The sequence below is a fragment of the Salminus brasiliensis genome, chromosome 13 (genome assembly GCF_030463535.1).
Source record: "Salminus brasiliensis chromosome 13, fSalBra1.hap2, whole genome shotgun sequence".
Taxonomy (NCBI): domain Eukaryota; kingdom Metazoa; phylum Chordata; class Actinopteri; order Characiformes; family Bryconidae; genus Salminus; species Salminus brasiliensis.
This window is the reverse complement of record NC_132890.1, coordinates 6,498,275-6,521,875: the sequence shown is the minus strand read 5'-3', so window position 1 is coordinate 6,521,875 and position 23,601 is coordinate 6,498,275. Positions and strand designations below refer to the sequence as shown.

The window sequence follows — 23,601 nt, the reverse complement described above, 5'->3', positions numbered from 1 at the left end:
TACGCAATGTTACATCGTTTTTCCCACTTCCTCAAAGTTAGATTTGAAGTAGCAACAACAGAGACACTATTCTCCTTATAACAGTCAGTGGTTCATCACAATGGCTTTGAAGCTGATACTGTAAGGTAAAAAAGCTACATAGTGTTGCTTAAAGTAAAGCCAGCGGTTCTATTTAGAACCACTCAAACAACTCAAAGCACTACTATGGTCCTACACAGTTCTTGATCTGGTTAAAGGGTTCTTTAGATTAGTGGAAAACCTGTTATCTTTCAAAATTGGGCCCACTATCATTATCACCTGACAGAACCCCCTTTTCAGTACTTCACAGAAGCCTTTGTGAGTGCAGGCTTTCATATTCTTTTGTTTATCATATTCTTTTCACTTACTGCTTTTGTGATGTTCGTGTTTTGTTTTCCAAGGCCGACCAGAGGAGGATGAGTTTCTCTCCCGCTTTCTTCCCCTGGAATGTTTTATTCTATGCCACTGTCAGTCTTGGCTTGCTCACTTGAGGCTCAAACCACAATCTTTGTGACGGCAGTCACTGCGTTGCGTGACTGTATAGTAAAAATGTTGTCCTCACTGGTTAAAAGATTTTTAATAAAGCCAGTTTAATGAACCAATATAATATAATAAAAGCAGAACTTCACTAACGTATTATTAAACACTACAACATGTACAAACCAGTGTAAGCTTCTGCACTGCTATGGTGCAACTTTTTAACTAGAAAAGCAATACATGTTCTCAGTCAGAGCGCTGGGGTGAAACGGTCTCTGCAAAGTCAGACTGGAAATGAGCCGAGTGTAGAAAGCTCAGAGAAGCATGTAATCTAAATTGGCAGCTCCCGTCTGCAAGCTCAACATTCGCCAATAGAATATACTTATGAAACTGACGACTTCCGCTAGGACTTGAAAAACGACTGCAGTGGGCTAAAGGAGAAAGTACTCATGCAATACATGAAGGCTGTCCTCTCTTCAAACACGGAGGAAGGAAAGGAGGCTGATATTTAAATGTCTCTTTCATCTGACAGGACTCCTCAGGGACAGAGCGGTCTCGCACTGTGATTGATTGCAGTAGGGGACATTTTAACCTGCACGAGTCACGACCTTAGGGTATTTTCAGAAAGCAGCAAGCAGACATTTGATTAAGACTTCACTCAAGTCTACCAACAGACTGTCATCCCGAAATATGAAAAATGTAAATGATATTACATTCCATGTACACTAAACGTCCAAATGTTTGTAGACACCCCTTCTAATGAATGCATTTAGCTGCTTTAAGTTGCACCCATTGCTGCAAATGCACACACACATACACAGCCTGTCTAGTTCCCCATGTGGAAAGTTGGAGCTGGAGCAGATAATCATGAATCTATAGACACCATGCCCAATACCAGGCGTGAACTAGAGGGCTAATAAAGCCCCCCAGCATTGAGCTGTGGAGCAGTGGAACTGTGTCCTCAGGATTGATGGATGGCGCTCCATCTTTGGATAATCTCTATACTTTTGGGATCATCCAACATCCTGACCACACTAACACTCTGTTACTGAATGCAATCAAATCCTCACAGCAGTGCTCTACAATCTAGTAGAAATCTTTCCCTGGTTACCAGAGACTGCTTACTCCAACAAAAGCAGGATAATATCTTTTTTAATCCCACTGATATCAGAAGAAACAGTGAATAAGCAGGTGTCCCAATACTTTTGGCCATCTAGTGTAGCAGAATGTAAATTAATTAAGATGAGACTTTAGTGTCTGGTGGGATGTTGCACTCACTCCTCAAAGACGTTGCTGGCTCCCAGGTGCTCCATCAGCATGCAGAAATGCTGCTCCTCGTCGTCCTCCCCCACACTCAGTGTCTCCTCCCACTGACTCTGGTAGAGCAGCTCAGGATGACTCTGCATCGAGGTAGTCTCTTCAGCTGCCCTCAGAGATGAAGCTGAGGATGATGCCGAAGGACCAAACATGAACTCACCTAGACAGCAAGCATACACAGCAATGACTGAACGTCTGTCTATATTCCTTTTTCCACAGATGAACAAACAAGACCTTTACAAAAGATCTCTCAGATGGCTGCTGGCACAGATCTAATGGCTACAGTGGGCAACACTGCTGTCCTCCATGTGGCTGACCAGAGTTACATTCCCTGCTTCAAATTCAAAGTTGTAAAGCTTACCAATCGTGAACCTATTGGCACCATGGAGGGGTATAAAGCCCCAATAGAATTAATCTGTGAAGCTGTGGAACTGTGTTCTCCAGAATGATGGAGGGCACTCCATCCAATACTTTTGGGATCATCCAACATCCTGACCTCACTAATGCTCTTGTTGCTGAATGCAATCAAATCCTCACATATTTCAGACAAGATGCACTTAATACAGCACAGTAGGCAACGCTGCTGCCCTCCATGTGGCTGACCAGAGCTACAATTTCCTTCTTGGGCAAGTTCAAACTGTAAGCCAACCAAACGCTGTAAATGCAAAAGAATAAGATCTGGTGACTGGGACATGGGGAACACCTAGCAATCATTTGCAATACTAATACAGTAGAATGATGCAATATGCAAACATGCTGTCTAACCTATCACAATTGACTGCCTTCACCAACTGTTCTTAAAAAAATGTCTTCATTAAACCCACTTACACAGTTTTAAAACACACTGCGAGTCTGACGTAAACAGTTTGTTAGGACTGAAACTAAAAGATATTGGTGACTGAGGTCCAATGTGTCTGACTGTGGGATGGGGGCGTTGACCATCTCACACATCAATAAATGAATATTCATACATTTACTGCAATATTTTAACCATATCCTGAAGTCCCAACAACTATTAAGATAAGAATAGATAAGACTTTTAAAGAGCCCTAAATTATTTAGACATTTACAGATGGTCTTAGTCAACATCTTGTGAAAAATGACTGCTATTCTGTCTAACTAATAAAATTAAAGACCCACTGAAGCCGGAGGAGAACTCGTCCAGGGTGAGGAATCCGTTGCCATCAGCGTCCAGAGTGTCAAAAACATTCTCCAGATCGTCAGCACTCAGGGGCAACTCTCCAAGCAGCCTCTGAAACAAAATACAACAGCCATCAACCCACTGACACCTGTAAGTAATACGCAGCAGACGATTTTAAACAAAATGAAATAAAAGGACTTCACAACGTGCATGAACGAGAACCTGCTACCTGATTTACTACAGAGCTGAACAAAGGGGTTGTGGGTACACTGTGGTCCTCAAGAATAGAGATGTACAGATGACATAACCAAACATCAACAAATAATGACTAAAACATTAGAACTGAATTAGATGATGCTACTAGATGAAACAATGGTTGTGGTGTATTCTCAGTCTTTATTAACAATTCCCAGAATTAAGACACTTTACAAAAGTATTTGGACACCTGCTCATTCATTGTTTTTTCCAAAATCAGCAGTATTAAAAAAATAAGAGTTGATCCTGTTTTTGTTGGAGTGACTGTCTCTACTATCCAGGGAAGAAAGCTGTCTACTAGATTTTGGAGGAGCGTTGCTGTGAGGATCTGATTGCATCCAGCCACAAGAGCGTTAATGAGGTCAGGATGTAGGAAGTTCACCACCACACCTCATCCCCAACTCATCCCAAAGGTACTGAAAGGAGCTCCAATCATCATTTCAGTTAACACTGATCCACTACTCCACACCTCAATGCTGGTGGCTTTGCACTCCTTCTAGCCCATACCTGGGATTAGAACATAGAGCCTATAGGTTCATGTTCATGTGCTCCAGAGAGTCCTATTCTACAGGCAATACTTCTCTACAGGGGCTAGACGAGCTGTGTGTTTGTGTGTGTGCATTTGCACATGTGTGTCAGCAGCAATGGGTGCAATTTAAAGTAGCTGAATGCTTTTGTTAGAAGGAGTTTCCGCAAACATTTGGGCATAAAATGTAGACTGCCTACCGATTTGTTTAACAGGAAGCCCTTTAAATAGTGGGGTTAGGTCAGTTTCACTATCGCAGTGCTGAGAATGACCCACTACCCAAATACTAGCTGCTCTGTGGTGGACCTGTGGGTTCTGACCATTGAAGAACAGGGTCAAAGGAGGTTAACTAACAAGGTAGGCAGAGAAACAGATGGACTACTGTCCGGAATTATAGTACAGAGTGTTACAGAAGTAAGCTGGTATGACTTGTATATTATCTAAGCAGTATTATAGAGCTCAATTAATAAAATTGTGAGTTAATAAACCGTTCATTTATTGATTCATAATCAAAATGATTTACAATCTTGGTTCTTCTAAAAACAGGAAAATTGGGTAATTTTGAATGTGTCACAAATTATAATTTTTTAAAAACTATTCTAACAATAGTCTCCTAATAAGAAATCCAGATGCACTGAATGATTGACTGACTGATTGGCTGATGAGTATTTATTTTGGGAAGCATCTATATACAGTATAGTATACATCTTGATGAAGAAGAAGAAGAATAACAGTAATAACATGCTGCTATGGAATCTGCCTGAAATAAACCGATGACTCTTTGTTTGATGAACCCCCTTAACCCCAAGGGAGGAGACATTTAGCCAAGATTTAATCACAGCCCATTCATTTGAAGTGTTTTCTACAGTCTTTCAGACATACCGCTAATGAGAGGACTGTGTAGGCGCAACCATTACGTAGTGCTCACGTCACACAGTGATCAACCCTGTAGATACACAGTTCTTCCCCATTTCTAAAAGTAAATAACACACCCTATGTGAGGATTAAGCAAATGTTTACAGAGACAGGCTACTGAACAACCTGCCTCGTAAAACTACAAATGCTGCCTGAATGAACGTACAGAGGTCACATATGGGAAGAACTACGAGGCTGAAGCTTCTGAAAACAACCTTTATCGGTACGAGGGAAGAGTCCTATGTCAGAAGGCTGTTCTGCCGCGTAGCTTTGAAATGAGGTTGCTGACACTTTGGCCCTGGTGTGATAAGGCTGGTGTGAAGAAGAAGTAAGCAAAAGGAACGTCAGCAACTTTTCAAACTGGTTTTGCATTTCTTCTAAGGCCAAGCTACAGTTTTGCAAGTCATATTTTCACTTTCAAAAACTACAGGCTACAGATATAGGCCAGTACTGGTTTAAACATATATACTCTTGCAATAAAAGGTGCCTAAAGAGGTTCAGTACTGTCAAAGAAAAAACACACTTAGGTCCCTAAAGAAGCTTTAGCATTTTTATAAATGAGGTTTTTGAGTGCACTCTTTAAAAATAAAGGAGTTTCAAAGGGTTCTTTGAGTGATGCTACAGAAAAACAACTTGTGGTTTTCTAAAAATGCATGGGTGTGATTCCTGAAAACAAGTCATCTTAGCGATTTACAAACAAAATTTGAGAATGACATAACTTTAAGAATGCTAGTAAGTAATAATTATGTAAATAATTATGTAAAGCTGCTTTGTGACGACAACAGTTGTAAAAAGCGCTATACAAATAAATTTGACTTGACTTGACTTGACTTGACTAGTATTGCAAGTATTTCCCAAAAGCATTCTTAGCCTCCAAAGTTACAAATACATTTTAAGCACTTCTTTGTTGACTCGGCATCTGCTCTGGAAAGGCACTGCTAGTCGAAAACTGAACCACCAATTTACATACATTCTCTCATTATTATGTCACATAAGTATAATTAGGCAAACTAATAACCAGTGAGTACAAAATAAGTAGATCCACCATTTCCAAGCATCAGTTCAGAAGCTATACTGACACATGAAGCTGAAGTGCAATACTAGTAGTACTACATAGTACCTACATGAATGGGTCAAAATACTCTTAAATTATGAGCAAGATTAGATTGAGTACTACGTTCGGGTTCAGTAAATTATCATAATTTTAAGAAGTTCAAAGTTTGTAGGTGAGGAGATCTAAAATAACATTTAATAACATTAAAAAAGTTAAAAATTTAAATGTTCTTCACACTTTTCACTACATATCTCTAGTACAAACACAAGGCCTTATTCACCAATATCTTTGTAAGAATCCTTATTTTTTATTGAACAAAAGTTCTAATAAAAAGTCTACATCAGATTCAGGATGTTTTCAAACCACAGAATTGTTCACAGCTCTATTCTTATAATGATGAAACTGGACAAATCCAAACAAGTGGGCTTTTAATAGAAATCGCTCCTTAATAATGGTTGGTGAATAAGGCCCATTGTTCCTAATGGAACCCATTAGAGCTTCTACGGCATCGCTCAAATAACCCTTCAAAGCTCTTTTATTCTGAAAGTGTAGGAAACAAGTTTACAGTTTACCTTTGACGACCCATGCAAGACAGTACAACAGTACAACTGAAATGGATGGGCAATAGCCTCACCAACAAATCAATAATAGTGTCCAGAAGTTGTGGTACTTGATGGTAAACACGTTTTGGCCTCTTTTCCACACAAACATGCACAAAAATAACGATATCGTACAAAAAGAAAGGGGACTGAAATGCCTGCCACTCTGGGGGACTACTTTTTGTCCAAATAGATGGAAATCATTAGTAGCTGGACTTGAATAAAGATGTGGAGCTGATGCTCATCAATGCATCTCCATAAACATTGGATCAAAAGGTGTAATGCCTTTCAAATACCCTCTTCAGAGCGTGGGCCTATGAGTGGACCATCAAAGAGCGCGGCTACAACGGATGGAAATCTAAGAGGCCACCAAATCTGCACAATAATACATAAAACAGAAGCACTGGCCTCACAAAGCTTTATCCTGCGCACAGCTCATGTCCTGCTCGTGGCTTCTAGGGTATCTCGTGGGCTCCTCTGAATGACACTGAACATTTCTGTGAATGCTGGTGATGGACGGTCTTTTTCCACCGAGCTGCATACACATCTACTGGGTCATTCACATTACCTTTCTGTACTGATAGATGCTCTGCTGTTTAGATAGCACTTGGATCACAGTGTTTTAGATTCTGCACCACACACAGTTATTGAGATTCAGGTTGGGCGGAGAGTGGAGAGTTGGGGGGGGGGGGGGTAGTGGTAGCATCTATTTATCAAGCAGTTAGTAGGGTAATCAGCAGTGGGGGTGGGTGGTGGGTGTTCTCCTGAATGTTTTTAGAAAGCCGGATTTGCCGGTCCAGAGTGTAAAATTCGGAGCAGAAGCTGTAGGAAACTTTATCAGTAGGCAAATTCATCCCAAGGTTGTTTTGGAGAGGAACGCGGAGCTGTTAAATGTGTGAGAAATGACAATTGTTGTGTGAGAATGGTCAATGCTAGAGAGTTGGTCGCCCTGATTATAGTCACTATAGTGACAATTCAAAAAGGAACTCATTTAGTGACAGACTTACACAGAAACAGGCTTTAGTGATGTTAACAAACATTATATACTGATACAGAAGCAATACCAAATGTTTAGCAAAATAATACCTAAATGGCACAGATCCAATACCAGTCACTGGTATCAGGGCCGATATCAGCAGAAAATGCAGGAACTGATATTGAAGGGAAACATTTAGAATATTTTACATACTTAATGACCTTGTAATTTACAGAAAAGATGTATGCATGATAAGATGTATAACCTTTAAAATGAGCATCATTAATTTTCCCCTCAGAAAAGAAATCTGCTAGACCTGGGGTCGGATTCACAAAAGAAAAAAATATTTAGGATTTTTAAGATAAACACTAAAAATGCAGTTATCCTAAAAATCTGTTACAACCTGTAAAATGATCAGTTTAAATGGTTAAATTTTTTTAAATTAATGCCAATTTAATAAAGCTAAAAGTACTGTTAGAGTCTACATAAGAAATATTCACTCCAAGCTCTTTCATACTGAAAATTTTTGAAGACTTAGTTTTGAAAGTTAGTTTAGCTTAAGTTTTTTCTTTGGAATGATTTTGTGAATCTGGCTGTTACAGCCTAAAACAAGTGTGAGGCTCTTATAAGGTTAAGAAAATATTTAAGAACTTTTTTTTCTTTAGAACTTTCTTCTTAGGTGAAAAGTTAAGAAGAAAAATCTGCATGTATAAATTATTCTTCAAAACTTTTCTTATGTAAACTTTTTTCTTAGCATAAAAGAAAAAGTCTAAGTAAGTCTAAATCTTGAGAATCCTGCCCCTGGAGTTTCTTATATAGGCATTACACCAACTACAGAATGGCTAATTGTTAATATTTGGTCCACTTTCAAAGAAACAGTGTTTCCTTGCATGTAACTCTTAATGGCATTAAACTGTATTCCTTAAAATATTGTTGTTCTTTGATCATACTCAATTAAAATAAATTAATGCAGACAATAAATGCATTAGTTCAACTAAAATAAACTAATCTTTAAATATACTGAAAACTATGATGGTAGTGCAAGGTTTAAATATTCGTCAGAGTGACTTTTCCCAGTTCAGTAAAGTGAGGTAGCCACTGTTATTAATTATTATTAAACATGGACTGGCATCCAAAGTCTACCTTTTGTTTAATACGTTACATCATTATTGACATATCTCATTTGTGACAAATAAAAACAAATAAAATTAAAATGAAAAAAACTAAAACAAGCAGTTTGGTCTCCTGCGTGGGTGGGATGGAGTACATTGGTCAAAGTTTAGAATGAATGAATGAATGAAAATAAATAAATAAATAAATAAAACCACAATAAAATCTAACAGTGGACTCTTACCTGCATGTCCCGCCGAGTGATGAAGCCTTTGTCTTCAGTGTCACAGATCTGGAAGAACTCCTGAGTCTTCTCCAGCACGGCGCTGCAGTTACTGACACTCTGGTGGTCCTGAGGGCTTCTCCTCGTTTTGGACTTGGCTTGCATCTCCTCTCCTCTGGGCTGGCGAGTCCGTCTCACCTTAGAGTCGCAGGTGCTCGTGAATGCTGCCATAGTAGCGTCCTTGTGTGTGTGTGCGCGTGTGTGAGTGTGTGTGCTTGTGTGTGTGTGTGAAGCTGCCGACTCCTTTCCTTACATGGGTCAGCTCTGGATGAGAGAATTAAAAGAACACACAGCTTTGAGTTTCAACCACATCACACAGCCTTTCAGAGATGGCTGCTGCCCGCCATCTCTTAGCAACCGCCTCTTTAATTAGTCAATGAAGCTGCGGAGATGTGTAGAGGTAAAGAGGCACTGCTATAGCCACAGAGAGAAAGAGAGACACTGAGAGAGACAGTGAGAGAGGGAGAGAGAGTAAAAAGCCCTTTTCATGCTTCTATACAGACAGATAACTTGCCTCACAGTCATGGCAAACAGTGGGTATTTACAATGCATGCTAGAATGCAGTCGCCTACAATCACTGAGTGGGAGAACATGTTTGGCTTTAGTGGACTTTAGAAAGAAATATCTGGATTAAGAGGGGGAGGACTGAGAGCAATTAGAGGCCGTGAGTCGGCTCAAAGCCTAATTGGCATAATTGGCTGCTCAGATTGCTGATAGTGTTGAAATGAGTTGATTACATAACTCGAGAGATCTGTTTTTTTGCAGACCCAGGAGCAAATTGAAGGGAAACAGATAAGAAAACCTACAGAATACAGGAGTGTGGCTTTTCTAATGATATGGTCTACTAAGATACTTCACTTCGAGTGCTCTGAAGTAGGACTCTACTTCATGAACCTACTGGCACCATGCCTAATACCAGGCTTGGGCTAGAGGGGCATAAAGCCCCCCAGTGTTGAGCAGTGGAGCTGTGAAACTGTGTTCTCTGGAATGATCGATGGTGCTTCATCCAATACTTTTGGGATGAGTTGTGGAGTTGTGGATGATGAGGTGGGGTGGTGATCATCCAACATCATGACCTCACTAACTGACGCTCTTGTGGCTGAATGCTATCAAATTCTAAATTCTCAATCGCAATGCTCCTCCAAACTCTAGTTAAAAGTCTTCTTCCCTGGACAGTAGAGACAATTTCTCACAACAATTCCTAACAAAAGCAGGATAAACTCTTTGAATACCCTTGATTTCAGAAGAAACAGCGAATAAACAGGTGTCCCGATACTTTTTTTGTCCATATAGTGTACCTTATAGTGTAGTCCGGGCCTTCAGACCTTTGAGTTTGGTTTGAACCAAGATAACAGAACCAAAGACCACATTTTGGCCCACCCAAAAGAGGTGGTCTCAGTCTGGATCATTTTGAATCATGCTTGGTTCATTTGATATGTGAAACATTTTTTGGATGGTTCAGATGGTTTTGGACCAATTGCAAGACACTGAGGCAGGCTGTAATTCCCAAGAATCCCCCCCCCCCCCCCCAAAAAAAAAATAGAAGTAAAAATAAGCAGTGGTAGGACATGAGGACAATTATATCTGTCTGTGATGATATTATTATGTTGCAGGATGAGCATATTTATTGGGTTCTGGCTCAAAGTTAGTGCTGCTGGTACTAATGCAGTAATTTTAACAGTTTAGTGGAACCAAATAGAAATCAAACCATTTGAAATAAGTCGTTCCACTGTCTGCTAAATAATTTACAAGTGCAACAACTGCCAACATTGCCAGGTCAGACCTCAAAATACGTAAGGAACAATGCCTCCAACAATCCTAAAATGTTATTACAGGACCTACAGGTAGATCCTTGCCACAGCTGAAGTAAAAATACAGCATCTACCATCAGAACGAGATGTTTGGTTTACATGGGAAGTGTGCAAGGAGGGAACCCTTGCTGTCAAAATAAACATCAGAGCAAGACAAACGTTTCCAAAGAACACTTAGACCGAGGAACAATGTGCTTTGGACAAATAATTGCTGGTAAACATCTAAGAAACTGCAGAGCTCACTCATCCTACATAAGGTTAGCAATTATGATTCTACCAGAGACGGAGTAAATAGGTATAGAAGTTTAGAAGGTGAAAACCACTGCTATCCAAAAACAGGGGCTTGTCTCAGACCTGCCAAAAACACCTTAAAAACACTCGAGCTCCAAGCCGTTTTGGAAGACATGGGTGCCGTTACATCAGGTGTCAAGCTAACGCAGCATTCCACAATAAGAACGTGCCGTCAACAATCAAACATGGTGGTGGTAGTGTGATGGTGAGGGGATGCTTTGCTGCTTTAAAGCCTGGGTGACTTGCCATATTCGAGAGGACTATGAATTCTGCTCTATACCAGAAAGTCTTTCAAAAGAATGTCCAGTCATCAGTCCATGATCTGAAGCTCAAGTACAACTGTATTATGCAGCAAGGCAAGCGCAAGATCCCAGCCAACTCAGAAAGCTAAAAAAAGGAGTTTTGGAGTAGTTTTGGAGTAGTCATGGCAGTTTTGACCTGAACCCCACTGAGATGCTGGGACAGGACTTTAAACAGTCAGTTCATGCTCAAAAGCTCTTGAATGTTACTGAATTAAAGCAATTCTGTAAAGAGGTTGTCCTGAATTCCTCCAAAGTGATGTGAAGTGTTTGATGGCAGGTTCTGCTGCTAAATGTGGCTTTATGTGGATTTAATGGCCCAAATCAAGCAACTTTTCATTCAAAATTTACAACACCAACATTCAGTCCTCAGGCCAGAGTCTAACATGATCATTATTAACATGATTATTTTCATACTTCATATTTAATCCAGTACACACTATGGTATACAAGCAAATGTTTGTGGACACCATTGCTGATTCAGATGTGCAAATGCACACACACAGCTTGTCTAGTTCTAGTAGAGAAAATAATGCCAATAGAATAGGACTATCTGGAGCAGAATAACATGAAGCTATTGGCACCATGCTGCCTAATGCCAGGTGTGGACTAGAGGGGTGTAAAGCCCCCCAGCATTGAGCTGTGGAGAAGTGGGGCTGTGTTCTCTGGAATGATAATGATTGCTCTGACTTTCCTGACTTTGCTAATGCTTTTGTGGCTAAAAGCAACCAAATCCTCACAGCAATGCTCGAAATCTAGTAGAAAGCTTTCCCTGGACAGCAGAGACAGGTACTCCAACAAAAGCAGGATGCAGTGTACTTCTAACAAAGTGTCTGGAAATAGGCATGATGCTAAGAGGTTCTTATTTTTTTGCTCCAGGAAGTCCTATTCTATTGGTAATGCTTGTCTACGGGGACTAGACAAGCTGTGTGTTTGCATTTGCACATCTGTGTCAGCAATGGCTGCAACTTAAAGTAGCAAAACGCTACAACCGCATTCATTAGAAGGGTGTCCACAAATATTTGGACATAGTGTAAATCTATGATTAATTTTATTTCAGGAAGGTTTTATTTAAAAAAAAAAAGAAAAAAAGAATATATTAATGGGCACTGAAGCTGCACTGATGTCTCAATATTGCCCATTGAGGCTGTCTGTCCACTTTATTAAAAATAACATTCATATCACTTCGGCCATTCCCTCCAAGGTCATCAGTATTTCAGGCCTGTGTGATGCAACCACTGAACAAAACATCACACGAAGGCACTCCTAAAAATAAAGGTTCCTCAAAACGAATGGTTCTTTGCTTTGAGGTAAATCTCCAGGACTTTTAATTGGTACTGAATCTTTACAGTAGTTGGAGGTTCCTCAAACAGGTTCTACACGGTCACACATCTCATTTACACTTATACACTAACGTTTCCACTTCAAGTCTCTTTTATGCGATACCTTCAAATAATCTTTTCCGAGTGTACAGTGAAGCCCAAAACTTCAAGCTTTGCATGAAGACTGTATCTATAGTGTAGTGAGGTGTCGTACGTGAAGCAGCGAATGCCTGCTAGCGCAGTACACCATATTGCTAGACACACTGGTGTGTAGTTTGCATAAAGGCTGCGTAGTGCTCCACCAAGTTCATATCAAGATCAGGCTTGGGAATTTGTTGCATGAGATCCACAAGGAGTGGTTCCTATTAACCTCCTGGCTTTATCAAGCAACAGTGAAAGAAAGAAACATCTGCTAGAGCATTTCTCCGGTTTCTTTGGAGGTTCTTATGAACACACTGCCATCAATATATTGAGTTTTCAGAGGAGCTTGAACTGTAATGTAAGTTTTATGAAGCCTGGTGACACCAAGCTTAATTTGTAACTCAATATAAAGCTGGTTTCAGTTATTTATCCCAGAGAAAGTCAACAGAGGTTAGTTGTGTTTCTTCAGAATCTGGCCAAATGTTCCACCAGACACAAAAAAGATCTCCCTCAAAGCTAGTGGAAGAAACCAAAGAAACCTTTGGAACAACCAACACTCAACAGGTAAAAAGCTGATCAGCACCAAGAGCCCTTCGAGCTTCAAGTACGGCTTGGCTCGACCCGCCATCCCTTAAAATCCGCGGAAGACAAACGTCCAGGCTTTTTTCTGTCCTGCACCAAAGTGGTGGAACGAGCTGCCCCTGGGTGTCCAAACGGCAGAGTCCAACGCTCGCTGTCTTCAAACGCAGACTGAAGACCAACCTCTTCTGAGAGGACTTGGGCGAAGTGCAGTGTTGAGTATTCTGGTCAATCATATTGACTTGTGTTTAGTAGTGTCTAAGCTTATAAGAGGTATCTTTAAAGTCTAGTCTATTCCAACTAGCTGAAGTTATTCTTGAGTAAACAGCAAAGCACTTTTGTAAGTCGCTCTGGAAAAGTGCTGTAAATGTAAATTTAACATGGGAACCCATCCTCTTCTGCTCAGAGCCATTTATAAATGACTAACAAATGTTATAAAGGTACCTTAACACCACATACATAACTCCATTGTTATGTATGTGTGTACGGATATAATCACTGATATGCTCAGCTGTAGTAAAGGTGCACGTATTTGTCACTGTACAGTGTACACTGTACAGCGAAATGTGTCCTCCGCATTTAACCCATCTGGTAGTGAACACACACACACACACACACACATGTGTTAGGGGCAGTGAACACACACACACCCAGAGCGGTGGGCAGCCAACTCCAGCGCCCGGGGAGCAGAGAGGGTAAAGGGCCTTGCTCAAGGGCCCAACAGTGGCAGCTTGCCGAGCCCGGGAATCAAACCCACAACCCTGTTATCGATATCCCGATATAACGATATAACCCGGCGCCCAGTAGTAACAGTAGTAGTGCTAAATCAGGCCTATCATATACCCAGGATATCGCTAGGCCAAGACTGAGACGACCTGGGGTATAGAGTCAGCTTGACTTCACTGGTGGCTCGCCCGATTCTGGTGATTAAAACCTGACTAAGAGGTTGCTAGACATTTCATTCATGAGAAAACTGTAACTAGGCCAAACGCCAACAAAGGTCTTGGGCTGGCTGGCTTGTGCAAACACTGCTTGAGACTATGTGACATAATCCAGCGGAGGCTGTAGAGGCCAGCACTACACAAACAGAGCCTGCCCAGTCATATCAGCAATGTGTCGCCGAAAGGTGAGCTTTTTCAAGTCTATCCAGTTTTACAGCAGCCAAATAAAACATTCACTTCCTGACAAGCGTATGAACTTTTGTGAGCCATTGTGAGCGACTGTGGTTTTACTGAATAACACCAAAGAGCTGACTCTGCTCTCCTCTCAGCAGCAGATCCCATCACACACACACCCTGACACACACACCCGTAGCTTGGTTGTTCAGCCACAACTCACTAACCTAACTAAGGCTGTGGTTCTCAACCAACCCTGGTCCTCTCACAGTGGCTGGTGGGTTTCTGCTCCAGCATCACCTTCAGCTTGTGAATGAGCTGATTAGCTGGACCACGTGTGGCCAATTATCTTGTTTACGGTATAAGTGCTGTTGGACTGCGCCAACAGTCCTCGCATTCACTGGCATTCATTTTTCCTCCCGTTAACCTGCTTCTGCCGCCTGGCCTGGGGGTCTGCTTACTAGTGTGGCCAATCCAACACAAGTGTACCACCTCAAAACAGCCTTGACACGAAATACCTCCAAAATGGAGCTTAACCCAGAACTCCAGTTTGACGTCAGCTGTCTATGACCGGTTGGTAGGTGGTTGGAGGCAAGTAGTGCAGGTCAGCATTCCAACTTTCAGCAGTCAGGTCCATCAGATCCAGGCTGTTAGGCCTATTAGAAGACATCCTCCCTGAGTGTGTCTCAGTTCCCTCACTGTGCTTCAGCTTCTTCAGATGATGGCTGATGTTCTGCTTCCTGCCACAGAAAAGTCCAAAGAGGTGACAGCATGGCCAGCATTCACGGAGGGAGCATGTTAGGGGCCTGTAGGCCTGCAGAACCTCGCAAGTGGTCTACAAACACCTGCGATGGTCATGTATCTTACATCTCCTCTTTATTCTCAGCAGCAGATCCCATCACACACACACCCTGACACACACACCTGTAGCTTGGTTGTTCAGCCACAACTCACTAACCTAACTAAGGCTGTGGTTCTCAACCAACCCTGGTCCTCTCACAGTGGCTGGTGGGTTTCTGCTCCAGCATCACCTTCAGCTTGTGAATGAGCTGATTAGCTGGGCCACGTGTGTTGGGAGCAGGGTAAACACTAAAACGTGCAGGGCAAGGGGACCTTGTTGGGAACCACTGCAGTTTTACAGCAGCAAGGCACCTGGGCGCGTCCTAAATCACACAGCTAACGTTACTAGCGCACTTTATATTGGGAAGCTTAGTATAGTTAGCTAGTATAGTGTGTTGCATTGGAAGCAGACCAGGACTAAACCCGCCTAATATCTTCTTCTAGCAAATCAACACACTTTAATAAGCCAGTCAGCCTACCGTCTGTCCGTGTCCCAATCCACAAAGCAGCTATCGCACTCCTCTCCCTTCGTCCATGTGGATCACCGCTCCCTCCACGGCGACACCTGTTGCTGTGAAATACCTCCAGGTACTTTTCAAAACACCAACAGGCGACGGCTACTTCAACTTAGTGTCTTTATCCACAATAAACGTCAAAAACATGCTGGAATTTCTTCTTATTTCTTCTTAATCCCCCCCTAATCTCTCTCTCTGCCGCTTCCCTCCCTCACACAGCTCTAACTTCTCTAACCGCTCTGTTGACTTTCTCTAACCGCTGCCCTTCGCCGGAGGGGGAGGGGCTCTCTCACGGCGCAGCGCAGCGTCCGTTGCTGTGGTAACTAGAGTAGTGTAAAGCGCGAGCAAGTTGTGATTATGATCTGATTGGTCCACACGCAGGTCGAGGATGTCGCGTGAAACTTTGAAAAGCAAGACCCGGGCCGTGTCCCAAACCGCGCAGCAGTACAGCTAGACCTCCTAAACCTACGCGACTGGTGCATACTACTGAGGCCCTGAAGGGTCAAGGAAGACAACTGTAAAATATTTTTGTATAAGATATAAAGTGTTCCTTTAACTGAATAAGCTTTCCCTTAGCTTAGAGCGGATGTTTTGGTTAAACTGAGGGAACGATTTATTAAAATTATAATTAAATGAATTACTATAGACTGCTTATTGTATTAAACGATTAAATTAATATGAATAATTTCATCACTGAACAATTTTTTTTTTACAAATAGTTGGTATTTTGGAGAAACAATATTTATCACTGCTGTCCAATGAAAACTGTGTATTCTCCATGCATGCTTTTGAACCATTATATATATATATATATATACTATAATAATACAAAATAGCACATAAATAATACATACTTAATTATTATATTTATAATTATTGCTTTTTTGGTGTTTTTTTATATTTAATTTTATTTTGTGTGTATTATATTCCGTTACCATACTTCCTATATATATATATATATATATATATATATATATATATACACATATATATACACATACATACATACATACATAAAACAAATACATACTATAGTAAGTATAGATATAATACGTACTATGTAATAATATTATATAACATATTACATTATATATATAGTGTTCAGGCACTCATGTTTATTAGCTTATATACATCATATATTACAAAATGGCACAGAAATAATACATACTTAATTATTATATTTATAATTATTTCTTTTTTGGTGTTTTTTTATATTTAATTTTACTTTGTGTGTATTATATTCCGTTACCATACTTCCTATATATATATATATATATATATATATATATATATATATATATATATATATACACACATATATATACACATATATATACACATACATACATACATATATACATACATACATACATAAAACAAATACATACTATAGTAAGTATAGATATAATACGTACTATGTAATAATATTATATAACATATTACATTATATATATAGTGTTCAGGCACTCATGTTTATTAGCTTATATACATCGTATATTACAAAATGGCACAGAAATAATACATACTTAATTATTATATATACTTATACTATACTATATACAGTGGGGAAAAAGTATTTAGTCAGTCACCAATTGTGCAAGTTCTCCCACTTAAAAAGATGAGAGAGGCTGTAATTGACATCATAGGTAGACTCAACTATGAGAGACAAAATGAGAAAAGAAAATCTGAAAATCACAGTGTCTGATTTTTAAAGACTTTATTTGCAAATAATGGTGGAAAATAAGTATTTGGTCAATAACAAAAGTTCATCTCAATACTTTGTTATATATCCTTTGTTGGCAATGACAGAGGTCAAACGTTTTCTGTAAGTCTTCACAAGGCTGGCACACACCGTTGCTGGTATGCCCTTTCCTCCATGCAGATCTCCTCTAGAGCAGTGATGTTTTGGGGCTGTCGGTGGGCAACACAGACTTTCAACTCCCTCCAAAGGTTTTCTATGGGGTTGAGATCTGGAGACTGGCTAGGCCACTCCAGGACCTTGAAATGCTTCTTACGAAGCCACTCCTTTGTTGCCCTGGCAGTGTGCTTGGGATCATTATCATGAAAGACCCAGCCACGTTTCATCTTCAATGCCCTTGCTGATGGAAGGAGGTTTGCACTCAAAATCTCAATACATGGCCCCATTCATTTTTTCATGTACACGGACCAGTCGTCCTAGTCCCTTTGCAGAGAAACAGCCCCAAAGCATGATGTTGCCACCCCCATGCTTCACAGTTGGTATGGTGTTCTTTGGATGCAACTCAGCATTTACTCACTCGTTGTGTTTGTACCAAACAGTTCTACTTTGGTTTCATCTGACCACAAGACATTCTCCCAATACTCTTCCAGAACATCCAAATGCTCTCTAGCAAACTTCAGACACCCGGATATGTACTGGCTTAAGCAGGGGAACACATCTGGCACTGCAAGATCTGAGTCCCTGGCAGCGTAGTGTGTTACCGACGGTAGCCTTTGTAACGTTGGTCCCAGCTTTCTGCAGGTCATTCACTAGGTCCCCCTGTGTGGTTCTGGGATTTTTGCTCACCGTTCTTGTGATCATTTTGACCCCATGGGCTGAGATCTTGCGTGGAGCCCCGGATCGAGGGAGATTAGCAGTGGTCTTGTAGGTCTCCCATTTTCTGATTATTGCTCCCACAGTAGATTTCTTCACACCAAGCTGCTTGCCTATTGCAGATTCAGTCTTCCCAGCCTGGTGCAGGTCTACAGTTTTGTTTCTGGTGTCCTTCGACAGCTCTTTGGTCTTCACCATAGTGGAGTTTGGAGTGTGACTGTTTGAGGTTGTGGGCAGGTGTCTTTTATACTGTTAACGAGTTCAAACGGGTGCCATTAATACAGGTAATGAGTGGAGGACAGTGAAGCCTCTTAAAGAAGAAGTTACAGGTCTGTGACAGCCAAAAATCTTGCTTGTTTGTAGGTGACCAAATACTTATTTTCCACCATTATTTGCAAATAAAGTCTTTAAAAATCAGACAATGTGATTTTCAGAATTTTTTTTTCTCATTTTGTCTCTCATAGTTGAGGTCTACCTATGATGTCAATTACAGCCTCTCTCATCTTTTTAAGTGGGAGAACACAATTGGTGACTGACTAAATACTTTTTTCCCCCACTGTATACATACTAAATTATATATATATATATATATATATATATATATAAACACACATAAAATAAATACATACTATATAATAATATATAATATCTTTGTTTACCTCATCCCGTTTAGGATTTGTTAACATATCTTCACATCAAATTATTATCTCCAAAACAGCAGCATTAAAGCTGGGAAACCATTCTTAACCCTTAATGGAAGCCAATGAAAAAAGATTTCGGAGCATTTCTATTAGTCCATTCATCATGAAATTCTGAAACAATGTCAAGGACAACTGTGACAGAAATAAAGAGAGAGAGACAGCGATGATACTCTATGATATTTGTGTCTAAACATGAAGATGGTTCAACCTCGGAGCAATTGGAGCAGTGCCTTCTAGCAGTAGGCCTGTACTGTACTGTACTGATGAGGAAACAGAGCCTTGAGATAAACTTTAAAACGCAGACGAAGTAGAAGTTAGCTGTTAGCTTTCTGATAATGATTAACCCACACTTTACTTTGTGGGTGTTACGGAGTTATGGGGTTAATTAGCCTGGGTCATAATTCGCTCTGTCAGTTCTGGCGGATTCAGACTCTCATAAACACAATCTCTGCAACACATCTCTGTGTTCTACTCTTCTCCATCTGTTATAGAACTTAGAACCAGTCTGAGAAGACCTAAACGCCCCATCCTTCTTCACTAAGCTGAAGGTTTATAGCATCCCTCGCTTCCAGCACTAACACCCAGCAGTGGAAGAAGGACTCCATGGGTCCTCTGAAGCCGGGCAGAGTGTCAGCAAAACCGGACTCGGGGGAGCTGTTTCCAAAAGCAGAGAGGAAAAACAGAGACGTGTGAAAGGGAGTGAGGGAGCGAGGGAGCGAGGGAGCAGCCCTGGAACAGGACAGCATGGGCACAAAGGTGTGGAAAGACTGACATCACTTCTGCAGCCTGAGCAGCACTGAAGGTCCTCCACCTATCTGTAATGAAAGATGAAGGAGAAGTGTGAACTGATCTCGTTCAGAACAGAGGCAGTTATTATTGATCCCATTGATCAGTAGTAGTGATTGAGCCATCAGTTCACCAGCTAGGTCTGTGAGAGTGCCGCTCTTAAAAATAAAGGTGCTACAACAGGCTCTTTGAGCGATGCCATAGAAGAACCTCTTTTGCATGTTAGAAAACTGAAAATGTCATGCTTATGTAATGTTCCCTTTGAAAAAAACACCAATCAATCAGTCAATAAATCAATAAATATATTGTCTGGCACAATATACACAATATCTGCACAATGAAATACAGGAAACATACAGCACACATTAACAGACACTGTACATGCACTATTGCACTGATCCAGACACATAAAATATTAATATACACAACATGTCCAAATGTTTGTGGACACTCCTTCTAATGAATGCATTCAGCTACTTTAAGTTGCAACCCATTGCTGACAAAGATGCGCAAATACACACACACACACACACACACACACAGAGAGAGAGAAAGAGAGAGAGAGAGAGAGATTGTCCAGTCCCTGTAGAGAAGTATTGCCAAAAGAATAGGACTCTCTGTAGCAGACTGAAAACATAAACCTATTGGCACCATGCCTAATGCCAGACGTGGGCTAGAGGGGTATAAAAACCGGAAGAACTGTGTTCTCTGGAATGATGGTTGGTGCTCCATCCAATATTTTAGGAATGAATTGGGGAGTTGGGGATGATGAGGTGGGGTGATGGTCATCCAACATCCTGATCTTACTAAACGCTTTTGTCGCTGTATGCAATCAAATCCTCACAGCAATGTTCCTTCAAAATCTGGTAGAAAGCCTTCTTCTCTGAACAGTAGAGACAGTTACTCCAACAAAAGCAGGAGACACTCTTTTCAATACCCTTGATTTTGTAGGGGCAACCATAAATGAACAGGTGTCCTCATACTTTTGTCCATATAGTGAAAGTCACTTGACAGATGTGAGTTTTTATAATAATTGTGTGACACGGTGAGTGGGGTAGTGAGTCTTTTCGTGGTGTGCAGTTGAGCCTGTACTTACGCTAAACCTTCACTTGGTGGCAGACTTTCCTCAGTAAAGAAAACTCCACCCATTCGTTGGCAACCCTGCTAAGGCCTGTTTCTCCCTCACACTCCTCACAGTGTTCCATCACTGCCCCCTCAATTACTCAAATGTTTGTGGACACCCCTTCTAACAAATGCATCCAGCTACCTTATGTTGCACCCATTGCTGACACAGATGTGCAAATGCACACACACACACACACACACACACAGCTAGTCCCTGTAGAGAAGCACTGCCAAAAGAACAGGACTCAGATCCTATTCAGAGCAGATAAACATGAACCTATTGGCACCACGCCGACTAATATCAGACATGGACCTGAGGGCTATAAAGACCCCCAGAAATGAGCTGTGGGGTAGTGGAACTCTGTGTGTGGTGATCATCCAACATCTTGACCTCAGTAACGTTGCTTGTCGCTGAATACAATCAAATCCTCACAGCAATGCTCTTCCAAAACTAGTAGAAAGCCTTTTCTCTGGCCAGTAGAGACAGCTACTCCAACAAAAGTCACCCTTGAAACAATGAATAAGCAGGTGTCCCAATACTTTTGTCAATATTGTGTATCTTAGGTGATATCAGATTACAGCAATAATCCAATAGGTTTTTTTTTTATCCACAAAACTTTATCTATAAATTCGGCCCGGTCAGAACATCCTGCTCTGCCATCCAGCCTGAAATTTAGGACCATGATGCTAAATGTGGTCCACATCCACTGCCACAGTGCCGTGTAATTCAGACCACTTTCGCCACCTTTTATCAAATAACGAATACAGGCCACGGTAATTACACGCTCCATTTTCAGCCTGATCTCCGACAAGCCTGCGTTACAATGGGTTGCCAGATCCTCCTGTGATAAGAAAGCAGAGCTGCCCCTACTGCTTGTCAAAGGTCCAAAAAACCCGGCTGGATCCAATTCAGATTAGTGTACACGTATTATTAGCAATTCATTAGCCGGCGTGTGAAAGGAGCAGTGATTGAAACGCGCTGTTTCTTCTCAGTCTTACATGAAAGTGCATTGTGCTGCCTGCCCTGGGAAAAGGCCTGATTACACGTGATTGCATGTAAGCAACCATCACTACTGCTCTCCCCTGAGAACATGTGGTTTCCATTGCTGTGTGCTAGCCCTGCTACAGGCTAGCAGACATGAGGCCAGCAAACATTTCACAGGCCCTGCAAAGCAGCAGAAGCAGCAGCAGCAGCAAAGCTTACTGGTAAACGCCCTGTAAGAGAAGTGCATTGTGAGATCTGCTGGAGTAAACTCTTCAAAATAAAGGTACTGCAAAGAGCCCAAATGGTCATTTGAGAGAGGCAGTAGAAGAACCTCACGATTCTTCATGGAACCAAAAGTGGTTCTTCTGTGATATCATTGGAAGAATTCTTGGCAGCACATTTTATTTCGAGGAGTGTGTTTTATAGGGACACAAATAATAAAAAAACAGCCTCCTAAAGATGGTCAAAAGTACACTATATGTCCCAATATCTGTGGACACCCCTTCTAATGAATGTAGCTTGCCTCCATTGCACACACACAGCTTGTCTAGTCCCTGCCAGTAGAATAGGCATTACCTCCCTATACACATGACTGCCTAATGCCAGGCGTGGGCTAGAGGGGTATAAAGCCCACCAGTATTGAGCTGTGGAGCAGTGGAAGAACTGTGTTCTCTTGAATCATGGTTGGTGCTCCATCCAGTACTTCTGGGATGACTTTGTGAGTTGGGGATGATAAGGTGGGATGGGGATCATCATCCAACATCCTGACCTCACTGTTGCTCTTGTCACTGATTGCAATCAAATCCTCACAGCAATGCTCCTCCAAAATCTAGTAGAAAGCCAGTAGAGAGACAGTTACTCCAACAAAAGCAGGATACACTTAGAAGAAACAGACGAATGAACAAATGAATGAACAGGTGTCCCAATACTTTTGTACATGGCCATTATCCATGACTGCGACTATATGAACGCATGTGTTGAGTTAAAGACCACAGGGCCGCAGGAGAGGCCCTGTAATTTGGCCCCAACATGACTTAAATAAGTATATTCTCTATTTACCAGCGAAACACAGGTCTCTGAAACAGCCCAGAGAATTGAGGGACCAGCTCATTATACAGAGAAGGGCCCAGAGCTCTGGCCTCCACCGCTTTAGCCTAGAAGTTGCATGCAGAATGTAAGATCTGCTGAAGACGAATGACACAGCTTATGTGTGTTGACCCTCAGAAGAAAGCCAGCCACTTTTACTTCATTCATTTCTGTACTTTTAACTCTCTCTCTCTCTCTCCCTCTCTCTCTCTCTCTCTCTCTCTCTCTCTCTTTCTCTCTCTCTCTCTCTCTCTCTCTCTATTTCTCCACCTTTTTGTTGTAGGGATGTTGCGCACCGTTCTCTGCACCCAAAGCCAACTTGATTTGAAGATGAGACTGCAAATCCGTCGCAGCAAATAAAATGGTAAAGCAGTTAACAGTGCTGTATTATTGATGTATAAAAAAGCACTTAATGTAATTGCTGGGTTTTAGTGAATTAAAAATGAAGCTATTTTTGGCACAGCTGTGCCTCCTCAAGTCTCCTCAAGTCTCATCAAGTCTCTTCAAGTTGTATATCCTAACCTGCATAATGCTTCAATGATGGTATCATTAAAATCCGGGAGTGAAAACTTACTGTGGAGTAAATCAGATGTGGTATGTAAAATCTGTGCCTCATAAGTCAACAGTATATGTGCTTGATTTTATAGGGAAGATTAAATATGTCAAACAAAAGCTGTGTATGTCCCTTTTTAGTATTAAGTATTACCAGTATGATTGCACCATATTTTCAAATTAAATTTGGAATAAATTTCACCATAATTA

At 41.1% G+C, this 23,601-nt stretch overlaps 1 protein-coding gene across 2 annotated transcripts in view; it reads right to left on the bottom strand.

Moving 5' to 3' along the window:
• The window catches only part of cracr2aa (calcium release activated channel regulator 2Aa), a 31,148-nt gene extending 15,459 nt beyond the window's left edge, over positions 1-15,689 (bottom strand). The window contains exons 1-4 of one of the 2 annotated variants that reach the window (XM_072695054.1): positions 15,549-15,689; positions 8,633-8,935; positions 2,953-3,064; positions 1,774-1,972 (exon numbers count right to left, since the gene is read on the bottom strand). In XM_072695054.1, coding sequence (XP_072551155.1) covers positions 1,774-1,972; positions 2,953-3,064; positions 8,633-8,842 — 521 coding nt within the window. In that variant the 5' untranslated portion in view covers positions 8,843-8,935; positions 15,549-15,689. Of the gene's footprint in view, positions 1-1,773; positions 1,973-2,952; positions 3,065-8,632; positions 8,995-15,548 lie in introns of those variants that run through there. The other variant, XM_072695055.1, reaches the window with a different exon arrangement.
• Between the last annotated feature and the right edge of the window lie 7,912 nt (positions 15,690-23,601).